The sequence below is a fragment of the Delphinapterus leucas genome, chromosome 13 (genome assembly GCF_059928025.1).
Source record: "Delphinapterus leucas isolate spDelLeu-1000000601 "Yukka" chromosome 13, BTC_Dleu_Yukka2, whole genome shotgun sequence".
Classification (NCBI taxonomy): Eukaryota; Metazoa; Chordata; class Mammalia; order Artiodactyla; family Monodontidae; genus Delphinapterus; species Delphinapterus leucas.
This window is the reverse complement of record NC_143141.1, coordinates 59,787,809-59,804,661: the sequence shown is the minus strand read 5'-3', so window position 1 is coordinate 59,804,661 and position 16,853 is coordinate 59,787,809. Positions and strand designations below refer to the sequence as shown.

The 16,853-nt window shown below is 52.9% G+C and overlaps 1 protein-coding gene across 2 annotated transcripts; it reads right to left on the bottom strand.

Moving 5' to 3' along the window:
• Positions 1-57: 57 nt before the first annotated feature.
• On the bottom strand, positions 58-12,980 carry HAAO (3-hydroxyanthranilate 3,4-dioxygenase). 2 transcript variants are annotated; one of them, XM_089923237.1, is made up of 12 exons: positions 12,724-12,980; positions 11,722-11,800; positions 11,283-11,291; positions 10,769-10,909; positions 6,932-7,015; positions 6,530-6,636; positions 3,887-3,976; positions 3,509-3,552; positions 3,069-3,214; positions 1,175-1,243; positions 901-983; positions 58-802 (listed from the first exon to the last, which is right to left on the bottom strand). In XM_089923237.1, exons 1-12 carry the CDS (start codon positions 12,801-12,803, stop codon positions 724-726), a joined length of 1,011 nt encoding a protein of 336 aa, XP_089779363.1. In that variant the 5' UTR covers positions 12,804-12,980; the 3' UTR covers positions 58-723. The 2 variants fall into 2 exon arrangements, with proteins under 2 accessions (XP_089779363.1, XP_022429671.1); XM_022573963.3 differs by lacking the exons at positions 10,769-10,909; positions 11,283-11,291 and having other exon boundaries at positions 12,724-12,975.
• Positions 12,981-16,853: the final 3,873 nt, after the last annotated feature.

Below are 16,853 nucleotides of genomic sequence, written 5' to 3'. Positions count from 1 at the left end.
GGGATTTTGTGTTTTTAGTATTTCTACGTTTTCTACAATGAGCACAAGTCACTTCAGTTACTGGGGAGAGAAACCTCAACAGATGCTATATTTTAAAGTTACGTAAAAAGAGTAAGTGAGAAAGAGAAAGAGGCAGAGGGACGTCAGCTGTGCCGCAGGACAGGCATAGGAGCTCGCATGGAGGGGCCACACACACAGCATGAGGGCTTCTTTACAAGCAGGGGGACCCGATCACAGACCCTCCACAAGGTCCACGGTCACCCAGTGCTCCAGATCTCCCTCCCCCCTGCACACGCACACAGTCATGGGAGCACCAGGTGTCTGGCAAAGATCACAGGCTGTGTGTGTGCAGACCCGTAGGTGCCCGTCTGTCAGGAAGCCTTTACTAAGGACCTTCTTGGCAGCAGGCAAGTGCTGCGCTGAGCCTGTGGACAGAGGGATGGAGAGGACCCTGGCCTCGGAGCAGTCCGCCCGCCAGAGCCCTGCAGGGCAGTGGGCTGAAGGCTGTTAGGGGTGAAGGGGAGCTACGGCCCCCAGGAACCTGGCAATCCTGGAGAGGACAGGAGGAGGATGGATGACAGTGATGTCCAGGACCCGGCCCAGGAGACACTGAGTCACTCGGCAGCAGTGCACGTAGAAGCGGTGGGGCTGAGAGAGTTACTTGGCAGGGGTGGCGCTCGGGGGCACCCTGTGGCAGCTCTGGGCCCGCAGCATGAGGATCAGTCACCCCAGGGGCTTCTTGCGGGCAGGGTCCTGAGTCACAGACAGGGCCGTGGAGCCTTGCCCTCGTTCCCAGCTATACCTGTGGCGACGCAGGTGGGCGGGGCTCAGACAAGGCTGGGATCCCAGGGAAAGATGGGCAGTCCCACAGTTGGGGGTAAATCCTCCCTGGGTACTCACGCGGTCCCAGCTGGCACCAGGAGGCTGTCATCGGGGGTCAGGCTCAGGCGCCGTCCTTCCATCGTCACCACCGAGGAGCCCTCCTAGGAAAGAGGAATAGGAGAAACAAATGGAGGCTGTCAAGCCGCGGCACCTGTCCGAGCATCCCTGAGTCAGCCTTGGCAAGGAGGCCCGGGAGCCGGTCCGGGCTGTGGGCACCCCAGGAGCAGCCTGGTCCTCACAGGCAGGCAGGAGGCTGTGCCCCCCCCGCCCCCCCCCCCCCGGGCCCACTTGCCAACTGCCACAGCCACACGTCCACGTCCTGTCTCGGGCCTTCGCTGCTGCCTTGTCCACAGACCATCACCTGCGGGGAAGTGACACGGAGCTTTCCGGCACATCCTGCCCCACGTGGGAGATGGCCTTGAACCTGGCCCCGAGACACCAGGCCTGCGTGGGGCAGGGATGGGGCCCGCAACACAGCCTCATTTCCAGGTGCGGAGCAGAGAGCTGGCCTTGGAGAGGAAGGCTGCCCAGGCCACAGGGCCCCCTGGCCACCTGCTGTTGGGGATCACACGTGCCTGCCCTCCACATGCACCTACATTTCTGGCCCCTCGGATGCACGACACAACTACTGCTGACCCATGTGGAGGCACGCCTACCAGGGGCACACGAGGCATGTGTGTGTGCATGGCACAGTGCAGATGCACGTAGCACACATGCATGAACTCCCCAGAGGATGCCCACCTCCCTTCCTCGTGAGAGGTTAGGAGTCTGGCCTAAGGAGGAGGAGGAGGGAGGCGGGAGGGGATGAATGAGAGCGAGAGGGAGGCCGAGCAGCTCTGACCTGCATCAGCCGGAACCCACAGCTGCTGTGCAGGCCACGCTCCCAGCGGCCCAGAGTGGGACTCAGTAGATGTTGGCTGGAGTGAACTGAAGCAGGGAGAAGGAGGGGTGTGAAAGAATGGGGTGGGGGGGCGCGTGGTAGGGCGCGCCAGCTCTCACAGCCCTGTGTAAGCTCAGGGCCCGGCTGGCTGGGCCTTTTAGGGCAGGTTTGCATCCAGTGATCATCCCCTCCACGGGGGTATCTAATTCAAACTCCAAGGGATGTACCAGTGGCAAACGGTAAAGCACAAGTGAACGTGAGCCTCCTGGCAGGTCTCCTCGTTGCCACACTTGCCCTCCTGATCCAGTCCTCACTCAGGCTACAGTGATCTTTCTGAAACACCACTGTAGCCTGGTCAACCCCCTGCTCCCCGCTTCAGCACTTGGGTGAAGCTCTCTTGTTTCCAGGATTCGTCCTTGCACCTTGCCCAGCCCAGGAGAGCTGCTAGCATGTGGGCACTGCCTGCTACTTTGGCCATCTACCAATTGTATCTGCTGCCCCCACTCCCCTGTCCTGGTTCCCCAACATCAGCTGTTTGCAATGTCAGCCTGTTTCAAGCCTCCATGCCTTTGCTCAGGCTTCTCCTTCACCTGGAATGGGCTCTCCATCTCCCTTTCTTCCTTTTGCAAACTCCTACAATAGCTTTAAAACTCAGCCTATATATCACTTCCTCCAGGAAGTCGTCCCTGACTTCCCTCACAGCTTGGTTCTTCCTTTATCCTCCTATGGCTTCCTGTAGCTTCTCTACCAAAGAATGTATCACATGATCGTGGCAATTGTTGATTAACTTCTCCATTTACTAGACCATACACTCTCTGAGACAGTGACTCTATCTTATTTTCCTACTAAAGCCTGAAACATAATAGGCACTCAATAAATGTTGAATGGAAGGAGGCAAGCCTTGTTTGGGTCTCTCTCTGTGCAACTCTCCACCCAACCCTCACCCCCAAATATCTCTTTCCCTTCTGGCTGCCAAGGCTATGATTGGCCAAAGGCCCAGGAAATCCTGGCAGGGAGATGACCCCAGACCTCCAGGAATCTCTCAGTGGATGCGGCAACCCCCTACTCCGAAGGCAAAGAAAGATTGCTGGGGACCACATAACCTCCATGGGCTTCCACTCACAGCAAAGCCATCATTCTCAGAGTCAGGGAGGAAACAAGAAGACCTATGCTTGTGTCCACAACCTCCAAGACTGGCATGTGTGTGTGTGTGTGTGTGTGTGTGTGTGTGTGTGTCCATGTGTAATTAGTTCCCATCTCCCGGGGCTGCTGGGCAGATGCCCTGTGTGGCCCAGGGCTGTGTTACCTGGGTCTCATAGGTGTCTCCAAACAGGCTGAGGGGTATGCCAGCATGCAGCTCCTTGCGGTGGCCAGCCAGCCAGACCTCCAGCGACATGGGCTCCATGACGGACCGTGTGCTCAGGGGGAATGGCGGTTCCTTGAGCAGCTGGTCTGCACCCACAGCACAGCTGTGGTCAGCGTCCTCTGGCCCCGCCGGCCCCGCCCCAGAGGGCCCAGTTCCCAGGGGTCCCAGCTCCCAATCGCTGGAATGGGCTCTGGCTCCAGCTCAAGGACCAAGCAGCCATGGGGGGGTACTATTTGGTGCCATCTTCTTGTGCCTTGGGTACAGGGCAGAGTACTCAAAAGGAGACTCCCTGGTTACCCAGAGCCAAGACCCACCCTCCTCCGGAAAAGGAGGGAGGGAGGGAGGGGGAAGGGGAGAAAGATGGTTCCTAGTCGCCTTACCAGGGTTGGGTTTTCCTGTTCCGTGCTGCTCAGAGCTAAGGAACCTGCAGGCACAAAGGGGGAAGAGTAGTGGCTAGTGAGACACGCACACGCGCGCGCTCACACACCACACACACACTCATACACTCCGGGGTGCAGGAGCCCACACACACTCATGGTGCCCTCACACAATTTGTTGTATATCCACCATCCTTTCCCTCCCCTCCCCAGGGGGCTTTCCACCCTGGGGAGGGGCAGACTTTCTCCCTAAATCCTGGACTTGATGGCTCCAGGCTGGCAGGTACTGCCGAGGAGCACTGCTGGGCTGGGTCTGCTCTCCCCAGCCAGAGCATGGGGCCTCAGAAGAGCGAGGGGCAGGGGCTGGGCTGGGGGGCTCACTCCTGGATGATGGGGGCCAACTGTGTGCCGAGATCCTCGCAGTAGAACCACTTCTCAAACAGGACGTCAGTGGTGTCGCCTACGTAGTACCTGCCAGAACAAAAAGTGGGCACCCAGCTCCCCACCTGGACGTCCTCAGGGCAGCCTCCCTCGGGCCTGGCTCTGCTTGTGATTGGCCGGGCCCAGGCCGGCCCTACAGAGCTGACGGCCTGCTTCATCCTGTTAGCGCAACCTAGTGGCCGATGCACGCTCACCCACACTCGGCTCTCCCAGGAGCCCCCGTGTGGCCCCAACGTGGGTGGGCTATTACCGACCCCGTTCCCATAGCTCTTACTGGTTCCCCAAACTTGACCATTTACAAAGTAGATAGAACTCCGAGGTTCGGGGAGAAGCTGGGTAACTTGGCAGGGATTACACAGCCTCTAAGTGGCAGAAGCAGGGCAGACTGGAGACAGTCTTAGCAACACAGCATCAGTGACAAATGCTTTTCCAAGGGGGAGCTAAGGCTGAGCCTGATCCGGGCCCTAGCGTGCTGGCAACTCTAGGTCAGAGCACACGGAACCCTAAGGAACCAACGTGCTGAAGACGTCCCCCAGATGAGGGGTCCTTCTTCCGGGGCCATGGATGGCTCTGAGAACTGGAGCGAAGCGCTGGGCCTCTTCTCTGGAGGAAGGTCCCTACGCCTGTACACATAGCCTCTAGTAGACTCCCTGAGGCCCACCCAGGCCCGCAGCCCGGCCTGGCGTGCAGCTCCACTGGCCTGAGGAGCGCGGGGCAGACCAGGGCTGGGCCTCAGGGCCCTGTGTATGCAGCACATCTACTGACTGAATGCCTAATCCCCGAGCTTAGCTCCCAGTGCCGGGCCAGCTCTGCTCTTCAGCTCCTCCTGAAAAAGAGAAGTGGTCCTGCTTATGGGCGATGGTTTGTAGACACACAGTGCATCCACCCTGCCTGACACCCTACGTTCTATCCTGGGATGGAGCTGGCCACTGGAAAGCCTCATAACTGGACCTCGATGCCCTCCAGGAACTGCCTTCAGAGTGGCATTTTAATGTTGAGCCCCTGGCTTTTATTAAAGGTCAAAAGCAGCCAGATGAAATCTGTTATTGAATTTGCTGTAAAAGTGTTACTGAAGACGCCGTCCTCTCCATCACTGAAGACTCCCCATATAAAGCCCCATGTCAACAATCTATTTGCGAATTTAAGGCCAGGCAGCTATTTCTACAACAGGCTATTCTGCAGTAGATTAGCAGTAGATTAGATTAGCAGTCATTAACATGGTGTTTTTGCAAAGCATTTAATAGCATGAGAGATATGTAAAAAAAAAAACAAAACTCAAACCCGTGCTTGCAATAAGACTGCAATGTTGTAAGGTGTAGATATGCATAGAAAAAAGATGAGATGGACGTCTAAGTGCTTTGTTAGCTTTGATTGGCGGGATGACTTTTTTCTGCTTGTTTTCTCTTTATTTTGTTTTATTGAGATATCATTCACATGCTATCAAATTTACCTTTTACCTGACAAGTCATTTTAATTTTGTTCATTTTGCTTTCTTGTACTTTTCCAGATTTCAAGATTGATCATGTATGACTTTGGTAATTAGAAAAAAAGGGAAGAATTTTTAAAATGTCCATTATAACACAAGATGTGGACATTTTTTAAATGTCCATTATAACAAAGTTTTCTGATTTCAGTTACTTGCTGGGAAATTATAATTTTCTTAGTTAAAAAATAGCTTAGCTTTTGGAAAAATCTGGGTCCCCCTGAACCACAGGCTGAGTCCTCCTTTCAGAGGATAATAATCGGGTGACTGAATGGAACAAGATGGGAACTCTGTTCTAGAAATCTGCTATAGAAACAGAGCACCCATCTCTGCACCCATATTCGTCCCCTCCTTGGTGTTTACTCACACCCCCATCTAGGCTGTCCCGGCCCTAACTTCATATTTCTCTATAATGCCAGCTCGGCCACTTTCTAGCAAACTCAACTTCCCTGGGCCCAGTTTCTTCATCTGTAAAGTACATAACGGTACCCACCGGATAGGACCATTGTGAGGGTTAAAGGAATAAATACACATAAAAAGGTGGCCAGCACATAGTAAGTGTTATTCAAATGTCAGTGCTGGGTGTGGAATGAGCTGGGGTAGAGAAACAAGAAGAGGGGCGCACTGGCAGAGACTCAGCTCTGGGGTGGGAGGCTGGGAGAAGCAGCACTGTTCCAGGCTGCCCTGGGCCAGGTGGGTTTGACTTTGGCATCCATCCCCCTGCCCTTCCCCAGCAGACCTCAGTGCAGAAAGCACAGGTTCTGGGTCTTCCCTGGCGGTCCAGTGGTTAAGACTCCACGCTTCCACTGCAGGGAGCGTGGGTTCAATCCCTGGTCGGGGAACTAAGATCCCACATGTTCTGGGCCCAGCCAGAAGGTGTCAGGCTGATGGGCTCCCAGGCGGTCCAGAGAACACCCCGTCTCCCCAGCATCACCAGACCCACCCTACCACCTACCCCAATCCCTCCCCATCAGCCAGCAAATGCAGGATCTCCATTGCCACCAACCCTCTCGGTGGCTGAGTGGCTTTCTTGGGTCTATCTAGGATCCTGCTGCTTCCCTCCCATCTCTGCGCCAGACACCCAGACCAGGCCCATTTACCTGAGTGCATCTAGCTCCGTTTTCAGCCTCCTCCGCTCAATCACCAGCCCCACAGTGTTGGCAAACCTCTGTGGAGAGTGGGGGACCCCAGCGGGCAGGAGGAAGATCTGCAGGGGTGGGGACAAGGTGCCAGCCCCCCACGGAGGCCTCAGTGCTGCAGCGTCCCAGGCCTCCCCAGCTGACCACAGTCCAGCCCAGCCCCCTCTCTTCCAAGCCTCCACCCGGGAACTAGAGGAGATGTCAGGCTGTGCTGAGATGGACAGCCTTGAGGAGGAAGTGCCTGAGGACGGGGCCGAGGCAGGCTGGGCAGGTAGGAGGGCAGGAAGAGGCTGGGAGCACAAGACCACCACAAAAGCCAGGAGAGTGGACATGCTGGGGTCCTGTTCTGGGGCCCAGCCTTACCTCTCCCTGCCGAATGACCACATCCCGGTGTCTCCCTTGCTCCAGGACTTGGAGAAGCATGTCGCCTTCCAGCTGGTAAAACACCTGTGGCAAAGGACAGCTGACAGGCTTGGACCCTCCCCAGTCCCTCTTCCAGGTCTTTGGCCTGAGTTCTGACCACGAAACCTGAGGAACTTCCTGAAGGCCTCAGGGTTCATGAGCACCTTAGTCGCTCTCGCGTGAGGCCCCAGCCTCCCCTGACACAGGCCACAGATAAAAGGGCTGGGGACACATGAGGATCATACCTTGACATTAAAGTGATGACCAAAGTACCCAGGACGTAACAGTTGGTGTCTGGCTTGAGGGCAGGAGGCTGGCTGAGATGCTTAGCAGACAATTCAGGGACCCATCAGCCAGGTAAGGAGAACTACCCATTTGCTGCATCCTAGGGGCTGGGCAAGCACTTTCCTAATCGGACAGGCTGTGTTTTATTGAGCTGCGCTTTATTGCGCTTCCCAGATACTGCGTTTTTTTTTTTAATTGAAGGTTTGTGGCAACCCTGCATTGAGCAAATCTATTGGTGCCATTTTCCCAACAGTACTATTTCTAAGTTAAGGTATGTATACTGTTTTTTTAGACATAATGCTATTGCACACTTAATAGACTACAGTACAGTGTAAACATAACTTTTACATGTAGTGGGAAACCAAAAAATTCATGTGACTCACTTTATTGCAATATTTGCTCTCTTTCAGTGGTCTGGAACCGAACCTGCCATATCTCTTAGGTATGCCTGTACATTATCAGAAATCTTTGTGACAACCTCCAAAAATATTATTAGCCCCATTCTGCAGAAAAGAAAAAAGGGAAACTGAGGCTCAGAGAGTGAAGCAACTTGCCTAAGGTCACACAGTTAGTCCTGGAGCAGCAGTTTGGACCTGAGTCTGAGTGTAGCTCTGGAGCCAGTGCTAGCTCCTCTGGCCACAGTGATGCCCTGGAATGGGGCTATGCTGGTCCAAATCCCTCTGGAGGTCGACTGGACACATAAATGGCCATGTAAATGGTGGACTTGATGCTGGAAGCTGGGATGAGTTGGGGGCTCTGGGGATGGAAGCACTCGCCCCCTGCTGTCTCCCTGGGGCGGGGAGCGGGTGCCACAGGGCTCCTACCGCATTTTCTTATTCCATCCTAAGTCCCTAATTAATGTGTTTACTGAGATTACCCATGGCACTGGGAGGAGGAGGAGGAAGACACATTTTCTCTTTACCAGTCACACATTGCACGGGTGTTAAGAGCCCCAGCCAATAGCTGAAGGGGTGTTATTAATAATAATTATTACTATCGTGTAAGGAGTTAGAGGAGGTAGAGGTTCTTGTCCCAGAGTCTACTAAAAGAAATCAAGTGAGCTCAGGGAAACTAGAGAAATGTGGCTTTACAGTCTGACATGAGGACAAGCTGACACAACCCCTCTGAAGGGCAATGTGGCAAAGGGCAGGAAGAGCCTTCACAGCTCACACCCCTGTAAGGGTTTCTAGGGATGCAGGACCTTCCACGCTGAAACCGTCAAAGTCCAGGGAAAACCAGGACAGTTGGCCACCTTACAGCTTGTCCTAGTCATTCCATCTCTAGGAAAGTGGCTGCAGTGAATCAGAAATGCACCTGGCTCGGAACTTCCCTGGCGGTCCAGTGGTTAAGACTTTGCCTTCCAATGCAGGGAGTGCGGGGGTTCGATCCCTGGTCAGGGAGCTAAGATCCCACATGCCTTGCGGCCAAAAAACCAAAACATAAAAACAGAAGCAATATTGTAACAAATTCAATAAAGACTTTAAAAAAAATGGTCCACATAAAAAAAAAATCTTAAGAAATGCACGTGCCTCATGGCCGACGTACATGGCTGTTTTATCACAGCACATGGTAATTAAAGGCATAGCATCCAGTGTCACCTGGCCCTCAGCTCGGCCAGGTCACCGTGTACTTTTGGCCAATTCAGTTAGCCTTTCTGTGCCTCGTTTCCTCATTTATAAAATGACAGTATCTACTCAGAATGTTGCTGTGAAGTGTGCCCAGGATGCTGTACACAAAGGTACCCAGCACATAGTTATTAATATTAGCTATTACTAGCTATTAATATTAGTGATGGAAGGGATAGCAAAAATAATGCTAATAATAGCAGTAGGGGAAATGGCACTATTTTATGATAGAGACAAAATAGAGAACATTATGCAGCCATTAAAAGCGATGTCTCTGAATAACTGTTAATAAAATGGGAAAATACTAAAGTTATCATATGAAAGCAAGATTCAGAGCTACACCCAGCAGGTTTCTAATTATGTAGCCATACATGTATAATCCAGGCAGTGTTCACCATGGCATCCCTGAGTGGTGGGATTATGAATGAGGTATACATTTACGTTTGTCTTTCCTATATTCTGCACGTTTTCTACAATAAACAGTATTTACTTTTATTATTAAAAATAATTCATGCAAGTTATTTAAAACAAATAAGAAAAAACTTATCAGGCTCTTCTAGGGAGCAATTCTGCAAACTCCCCCCAAACCCTCCTCAGCTGGGAGGAAGCCCCTATGTGTTTGTAGATGTGGGAGGTGTCCTTCCATGGTTATGGGGAGAGGAGGAAAGGCCTACAGAATTCTAGGGAGGGGGCCATACCCCTTAGGCCCCACAAATATCAGGGAAAGCTGGAGTGGGCGGCAGGGCTGGAGCGATGGTCTGGGCCAAAGTCAAGCCCTTTCTGGGCAGGCTACAAGGTGTTAGTGGCCATTAAACAACTTAGAAAGAAATCTTAGAAAGTGGAATTTTAGAGGCCTGTCCTGTGATGAGGGACAGGCCTAGCCTGGAGCAGAGGTGCAGATCCTGAACAGCAGAAAATCCTGAACAGCCACGGGCAATCCAAAAGGAATGATGCTCTGTTTGGAAGTAAAGGATGTTTGGGGCCTGTGGCTAACTAGAAGATGAACTGTACTGGCTGTTGAATCGAATCTGGCCTCCGCAGCCTGGAAAGGCCTTACAGGCAGGCGAGGGCAGAGAGGGGCTGAGGGTGCAGAGAACCCATGTGTATTAAGCACCTAAACCCTGTGCCAGGCTCTGTGCACATACCCTACCCACACTGCAGCCTTCCACCAGCCAGGGGCCGGTGTGCCCCGTGAGCTGCGAGGAAACAGTCTCAGAGAGGTGATGTGATGGGCCCTGCCAAATCACATGGTCGGTAAGAGGCAGACTCCAGTTCCAGCTGACTCCCAGCCCAGGCTCCCTCGCACCTGTGCGCCCCAAGGGAAGGAGTCAGGTAACTGGAGTGTGTGTGGTGGGTAGAGCCCGGGCACCTGAAAGGCTGTTGCAGAGGCCTCAGTTCAGCCAGGAGGAGAATTTGGCTCAGTGACTCCCTTCCCTCACCAGGGAGGAGCCTGGCCCCTGGACTCTCCTCAGATTCAAGGACAGGCAGGGACAGAGAGGATGTTGACCCTCAGCCCTGTGGCTGCCAGGGCCTCCCCCACCGCAGGTAGGACCAAGCCATCACAGATTGAGGGGAATTCCCAAATTCCTCCCAACCACCTGAGGGTCCCTCCAGAGTGGGGACACCTGCTCAAGCCAGCCCTCCTCACCCGCCAGCGACCCAGCTGAGTCAGGGTTTGGTGTGGGCCCCTAAGTGGATACCCATCCACTTGGGGAGACCTTGAGGTGGGGCTGGGACAGAGGTGGTAGGGGGCAAGAAGGGGAGGAAGGAGGGGGGGAGACGGGAGAGGCGGGCACTGAGACCTGGGCTCACAGGGTGGAAGCCTCTGGAAGACAAGATGGGGGTCCTGAGGCTGACTGAGGCAGGCAGGAAAGACCCTGTGACCGGCCTCATCTCCCCCACTGGGGCCACTCCCAATCCAATCCCATCTTCTCTCTGTAGTTTTGATTTTCCTGCTGACGTTTTCCAGAGGAAAACGGCCTCCAGTGAGGTGTGTTGTGAGAAGTGGGTGGCGGGAGAGGGGCGGGGCCTAGGACGGGAAGAGGCGAGGGGTTGGCTGGCCCAGGGTCCTCCCCGCTCTGCCCTCACCCACGCCTTAGGTGCTCGGCAAATGCTTGTTAAGCGAGTGATTCTCCTATGTCCCCTCCAGTCCCCGGCTGCGGCTGAGACACCAGTGGTGGGGGGTGGAGGCTGGTGACCAAGCTGAATCCCGGACCTTGAACCCCAGCATCAGGCCCCCCATACTGAACCTTTGCCACCAGAGATTCTGATAGCTGGGAACCCATCTGTGTCTCTCAAGGGGGCCCATCTTTTTTCTTTGAGTTTACTTTTGTTTGTTTACTTAGGGGTTGATAGCACAGAAATACAGTTCAAAATTCAAGGTACAGAAGGGTATTTAGTACAAATTCCCCCTCCCACCTGCCCACCCCTCCATCAAATCGCTCTTAGCACCTGATGTGTCTTGTGCCCTCTAGATAAGGAGGGGGCCTCACTTTGGAGGCCAATCTTGCATTATTCAGGTTTGGGGGCGAGGGGGCCAGGGCATCCTCCCCCGGAGCATGGACGGCCTCTGTGTCTGGGGGCTGATGCCCAACAGCTGGAGCCTCTCACACCCGCAGAGGCTGGACTCTTTCCCGGGAGTTGTCAAGGGTGTCACTGGATGCCCACAACTTCGAGGCAGCAGTTTTACCCTGTGGTTTCAGTTGTGCCCCCTTCACCCATCAGTCATCTGACCACCCGCCTCTCTCATCCACAGGCTCTGGCCCTGGCAGGGGAAGTGTCCCCTCCCCCCGGGCTGGGTCGGTGCGGGGTTGGGGGGGAGGGGGGCAGTCTGCGGCCTACCTCCTCACCCTCCTCGATGTGGTAGTCCTTCCTGGTGTTGGGACCCCCGACGAACATGATTTTGAGCTGCTTCTGGTGCCTGCAGTGGATGAGAGGGGAGAGGTCCTGAACCAGCTCGTGGTTGTACAACCAGAAACTAACACAACCTTGTAAAGCGATTATACTCCAATAAAGATATGAAAAAAAAATCCCACCTCATGGGGCTACTGGAGAATTAAATGAGAGGATGTGAAAACACTTGGCAGTCTCGGGCTTGTCAAGGTGTTAGTGATTGGAGCTGTGTGGTTTGAGGAGCCGCCCTGCTGGAGATGTTAAGCGAACCCAGCAAACTCAGGACTGTGAACCCGGAGCTGGGGCGCACACGAGGCAGGGCCACCCAGGCGAATGAGGGGGAAGGAGGTGAAGGGTCCACAGGGGAGGGCCTCAGAGGTCTGCCGGAGGAAGACGGTCAGCCCTGTTGGGTGCTGGGGCAGAGGTGGCCAGGGAGGGCCTGGTGGGGGTCTGTGAGCGCCCAGCTGCAAAGTGGGGCCTGGGAAGAGCACCAAGTGGAGATCCTCCCGCAGAAGTTGACCCTCTGACTTCGCCCTCTGCCTGCAGCTTCCTGAACGGAGTGTGCGTGTACGACTGGGCTGTCCCCAGGCCTCCGTTCTACAATTGATTCTGGGGTATCCTCCCCACCCCCCAATTTCAGTGGGGTTTGGAGCGCTGTTTCTCAGCCCTGGGGGACAGGGCTGCCGTCTGGCATCGGCATCTCTTTAGTCTCCGTCACCCAGCCATCCTCAGACGTCAAGGCAGCACGCAGTCACCAGAAAGAGGAACAGACGAAGGTGGTGAAACCCGGAATAGCCCGTCCTCACCCTTCCCTCAACATCACGAGAATGGCATCCCCCTTTCTGCAAGCTTCTGGGTTGACGAACTCCGAGCTGGAGGTTGAGGGGTGCAGATGGAGGAGAAGGGGGTGAGGACAGAGGGCAGGAGGGTGGGGGCGTGCGTGGGACTCACAGGAGCTGGTTGCAGACCGGGGGCAGGAAGGAGGCGCGGTTCTCCTGCACCCAAGCCTTCACTCTCACGGGGCTCTCCATGGTCCCCCAGGAGCCGCGCTCCAGAGCCGTGTGTTCCGCGCCGTCGGAGGGGCGCGCCTCTGCCCGACCGCCTATTGGCCGCCTGGTTAATCAGCATCCCGAGGGTCAAAGGGCGGGGCAACCATCCGTGACGCGCTGTGGCCCCTCTCGGACTTTGGTCTGGAGCCCCCGCGCGCTCCGCGCCGCCTGGCCCAGCCTCGCAGCGCAGTCTGGGCGCCCCGCCCACCCGCGCCGGAGTAGGGCGCCCGATCCGGGCGTAAGTCACAGGATCGAGAAACTTCCTGATCCCTTGTCCCCAGACTTTCCGCCTGGGCCCCAGAGAAACCCCAAAGAAATCCTATAAGGGGGAGAAGGCGGGTTTGTAAACCAGAGCGCCTGAATACAGGCGTGCTGGCACTGGGTTGGGGCCTCAGTTTCCTCATCTGAAAACTGGGAATGTCTACACAGCCATCTCGGGGTTGCATAGCGGCCACCATAGGCCCCGATTGATGTTAGTCCCCTATCCTTTCACGAGGACAGAGGTCGGGCCAGGGTCCGCAGATTTCTTGGGGGCTGCTTTCTCGGCTCTACCTGTGCCTGGGTCGGGAGAGGACAGGAGGAGCAGCGGGGGGCGCAATGCTGGGAGCCCCGGACGCAAGACAGGTACTCGCTGCGCCGGGCTGGGGGGCGCCGTCCACTCACCTACGTTCGCAGGTGGCGGGCAGAGCACCGACAAGGTGCCTGGCACTGTTCTCAGCTCCTTTCGTGTCTTGGGGGCATATTCAAGTCACACCACAATTTATGAGGAGTTTTACAGATGAAGAACCGGGCACTCGGACCTCAGGAATCTGGGATCCGGGGTGCGGAGGGCGGACAAACCTAATGGGCTAACGATTCCAGCCTGGGGTGAGAGGCGCTAACCCGGGACCCTCGGGGCGCAGGGAGACCCGATGCTTGCCTGTGTGGGTGCGGAGGAGGGGGAAGGACGATTGGACACCTGCTTTCTTCCCGACTCAGAATTCTTAGGAAGATTGCGCCTGTGTGTTAGAGGAGGGAGGTGAGGGTGGGGGAGAAGGAACATAGCTCAGACACCAGCATCCAGACTGTAGAGCTTAAGAAACTCGAAACTCCTCCGACTCCTGTCCCCCATCCCATCTTGGCCACTCCCTGCTGTCTGGGGTGGGCGGGTTTTCTCAGCACCCTCAGACACAGGGGCTCCTTGTGCAAATCAAAACCCAGTCAGACGAATTACTTTTATTAAGTAAAAACTGTATTTGAAGATAATACTTGCAGTTTGAATTAAAGATATTTTTTCATAGAAAAAAATCTGGAAGTGCCAAAATTTTGGCAAGTCATCTTTGAGTTATGATTTCTTCATATTTCTGCTTATCTGTATTTTCTAAATTTTCTGTAATAAATATATATTTTTCTGAAAAAATAAATTTTTTAGCTTGGAAAACAAAAACAAAAACAAAAAAACCCCAGTCTGATAGCAAACAAGACTCCTGCCCTCCCCTGCTGGGATCCTCCTGTTTCCTCTCCACGTACCCCTCCCCTCCCCCCTCTTCTCCCTCCTTTTTCTTTTTAGTTATTTATTTAGTTTTTTTTTTTTTTTTTCTGAGCATTTCTTTCTAGAATCTTGTTTGGCACCAAAATAACTCAAACCATATTCTTTGTCTTTCTCATCTACAAGTAATCAGAGGAGATGATTGGATGTTTGTTAAATGGATGGATGGGTGGGTGGGTGGATAAAGGCATGAATGAATTCCCACTACAAGGAAAAAAAAAACCTCCATGATTTCAGCCCAATAGATGTTCTGATATGTAGTTCAAAGAAAAGAATGACAGTTACCCTGCATTTTACTTTTTATTTTTTTAAACTTTTTATTTTATATTGGAGTATAGTTGATTAACAATGTTGTGTTAGTTTCAGGTGTACAGCAAAGCGATTCAGCTACACATATACATGTATCTCTTCTTTTTTAAATTCTTTTCCCGTTTAGGTTGTTGCATAATATTGAGCAGAGTTCCCTGTGCTATACAGTAGGTCCTTGTTGGTTATCCATTTTATTTTCATTTTTTTAAATTAATTTTTATTGGAGTATAGTTGCTTTACAATGTTGTGTTAGTTTCTGCTGTATAGCAAAGTGAATCAGTTATACATATACATATACCCACTCTTTTTTAGATTTCCTTCCCATTTAGGTCACCACAGATCATTGAGTAGGGTTCCCTGTGCTAAACAATAGGTTCTCATTAGTTATCTGTTTTATACGTAATAGTGTGTATATGTCAATCCCAATCTCCCAATTTGTCCCACCCCTCCACCTTCCCCCCTTGATAACCATAAGTTTGTTCTCTACATCTGTGACTCTATTTCTCCTTTGCCAATAAGTTCATCTGTACCACTTTTCTAGATTCCACAAATGCAATATTATACGATCTTTGTTTTTCTCTTTCTGACTTATTTCACTCTGTATGACAATCTCTAGGTCCATCCACGTCTCTGCAAATGGCACTACTTTGTTCCTTTTTATGGCTAATATTCCATTGTATACATCTACCACATTTTCTTTATCCGTTCCTCTGTCGATGGACATTTAGGTTGCTTCCATGACCTGGCTATTGTAAATAGTGCTGCAATGAACATCAGGTGCATGCATCTTTTCGAATTATGGTTTTCTCCAGATATTTGCCTAGGTGTGGGATTACTGGGGCATATGGTAGCTCTATTTTTAGTTTTTTAAGGAACCTCCCTACTGTTCTCCACAGTGGCTGTACCAATTTACATTCCCACCAACAGTGTAGGAAGGTTCCCTTTTCTCCACACCCTCTCCAGTGTTTATAGATTTTTTTTTTTTTTGCGGTACGCGGGCCTCTCCCGTTGCGGAGCACAGGCTCCGGACGCACAGGCTCAGCGGCCATGGCTCACGGGCCCAGCCGCTCCGCGGCATGTGGGATCCTCCTGGACCGGGGCACGAACCCGTGTCCCCCGCATTGGCAGGCGGACTCTCAACCACTGCGCCACCAGGGAAGCCCAGCCCTGTAGATTTTTTGATGATGGCCATTCTGACCAGTGTGAGGTGGTACCTCATTGCAGTTTTGATTTGTATTTCTCTAATAATTAGAGATGTTGAGCATCTTTTCATGTGTTTGTTGGCCATCTGTATGTCTTCTTTGGAGAAATGTCTATTTAGATCTTCCCCCCACTTTTTGATTGGGTTATTTGGTTATCCATTTTAAATATAGCAGTGTGTACATGTCAATCCCAAACTCCCTAACTATCCCTGCCCCCCACCCTTCCACCCTGCTAACCGTCTCCAAAATTTACAAACAGCTCATGCAGCTTAAGATCATCAAAACAAACAACCCAATCCAAAAATGGGCAGAAGACCTAAATAGACATTTCTCCAAAGAAGACATACAGATGGCCAAGAGACATATGAAAAGATGCTGGGCACCATCTGACTCCAGTGTTCAGAAAGTCAACAATTCGAATTCTCTCTGGGTGTGCTGGCATTGTTTACTCACAGCCACCCGGACTCCTTCCAGTTATTGACCCATGGGTTCCTTCTAGTTTCTGGCTCTTACCAGCTCACAGCAGCCAGCTCTCCTCTCTGCACACAGGAGCTCATGTGCAACGTGGGGCAAGAAGCAGTCGCTGCCCGAGGACCAAAGCTCATCAGAGCCTGTCCTGGTCGCTGGTGCCTGGCTCTGCTCTCCCCTGGATGGTGGTTGCCTGCCCAGGTCACTAAAGCCACTAGATACTTCCAGGCTTCGCTGAGTCTGGCTGCTAACAGTCTGATCTCTTCAATCTGTCAACGGACAGAACTAGTTTCTCCAGCCGATCCCTATCCCAGCTCACCTTGGTCTGTCTCTGTCTGTCTCTCTGTCCCGCTTTCCCTCCCTTTCATATAATTAAGCAAATGTTTAAGAACAAACATGAACAAAACGGCTAGGTCATGAACCGTACTGGTTATTTGGAAATCTGGGTTCTGGCCCTGCTATCTCTTTATCTTGTATTATTGACAAGTCTGTTTTAAATTTTCTAGACATATGGTTGGTTTGAGG

Excerpts from the sequence above, each read along its gene's own strand:
- HAAO (XM_089923237.1), bottom strand. The coding sequence starts at position 12,803 with ATGGAGAGCCCCGTGAGAGTGAAGGCTTGGGTGCAGGAGAACCGCGCC. Across the intron at positions 7,016-10,768 it reads GCCCCAGTGGGGGAGATGAG|GTGTTTTACCAGCTGGAAGG; the intron begins GCCGGTCACAGG and ends CCTTTGCCACAG. Across the intron at positions 1,244-3,068 it reads GAGACACCTATGAGACCCAG|GTGATGGTCTGTGGACAAGG; the intron begins GTAACACAGCCC and ends ACTTCCCCGCAG.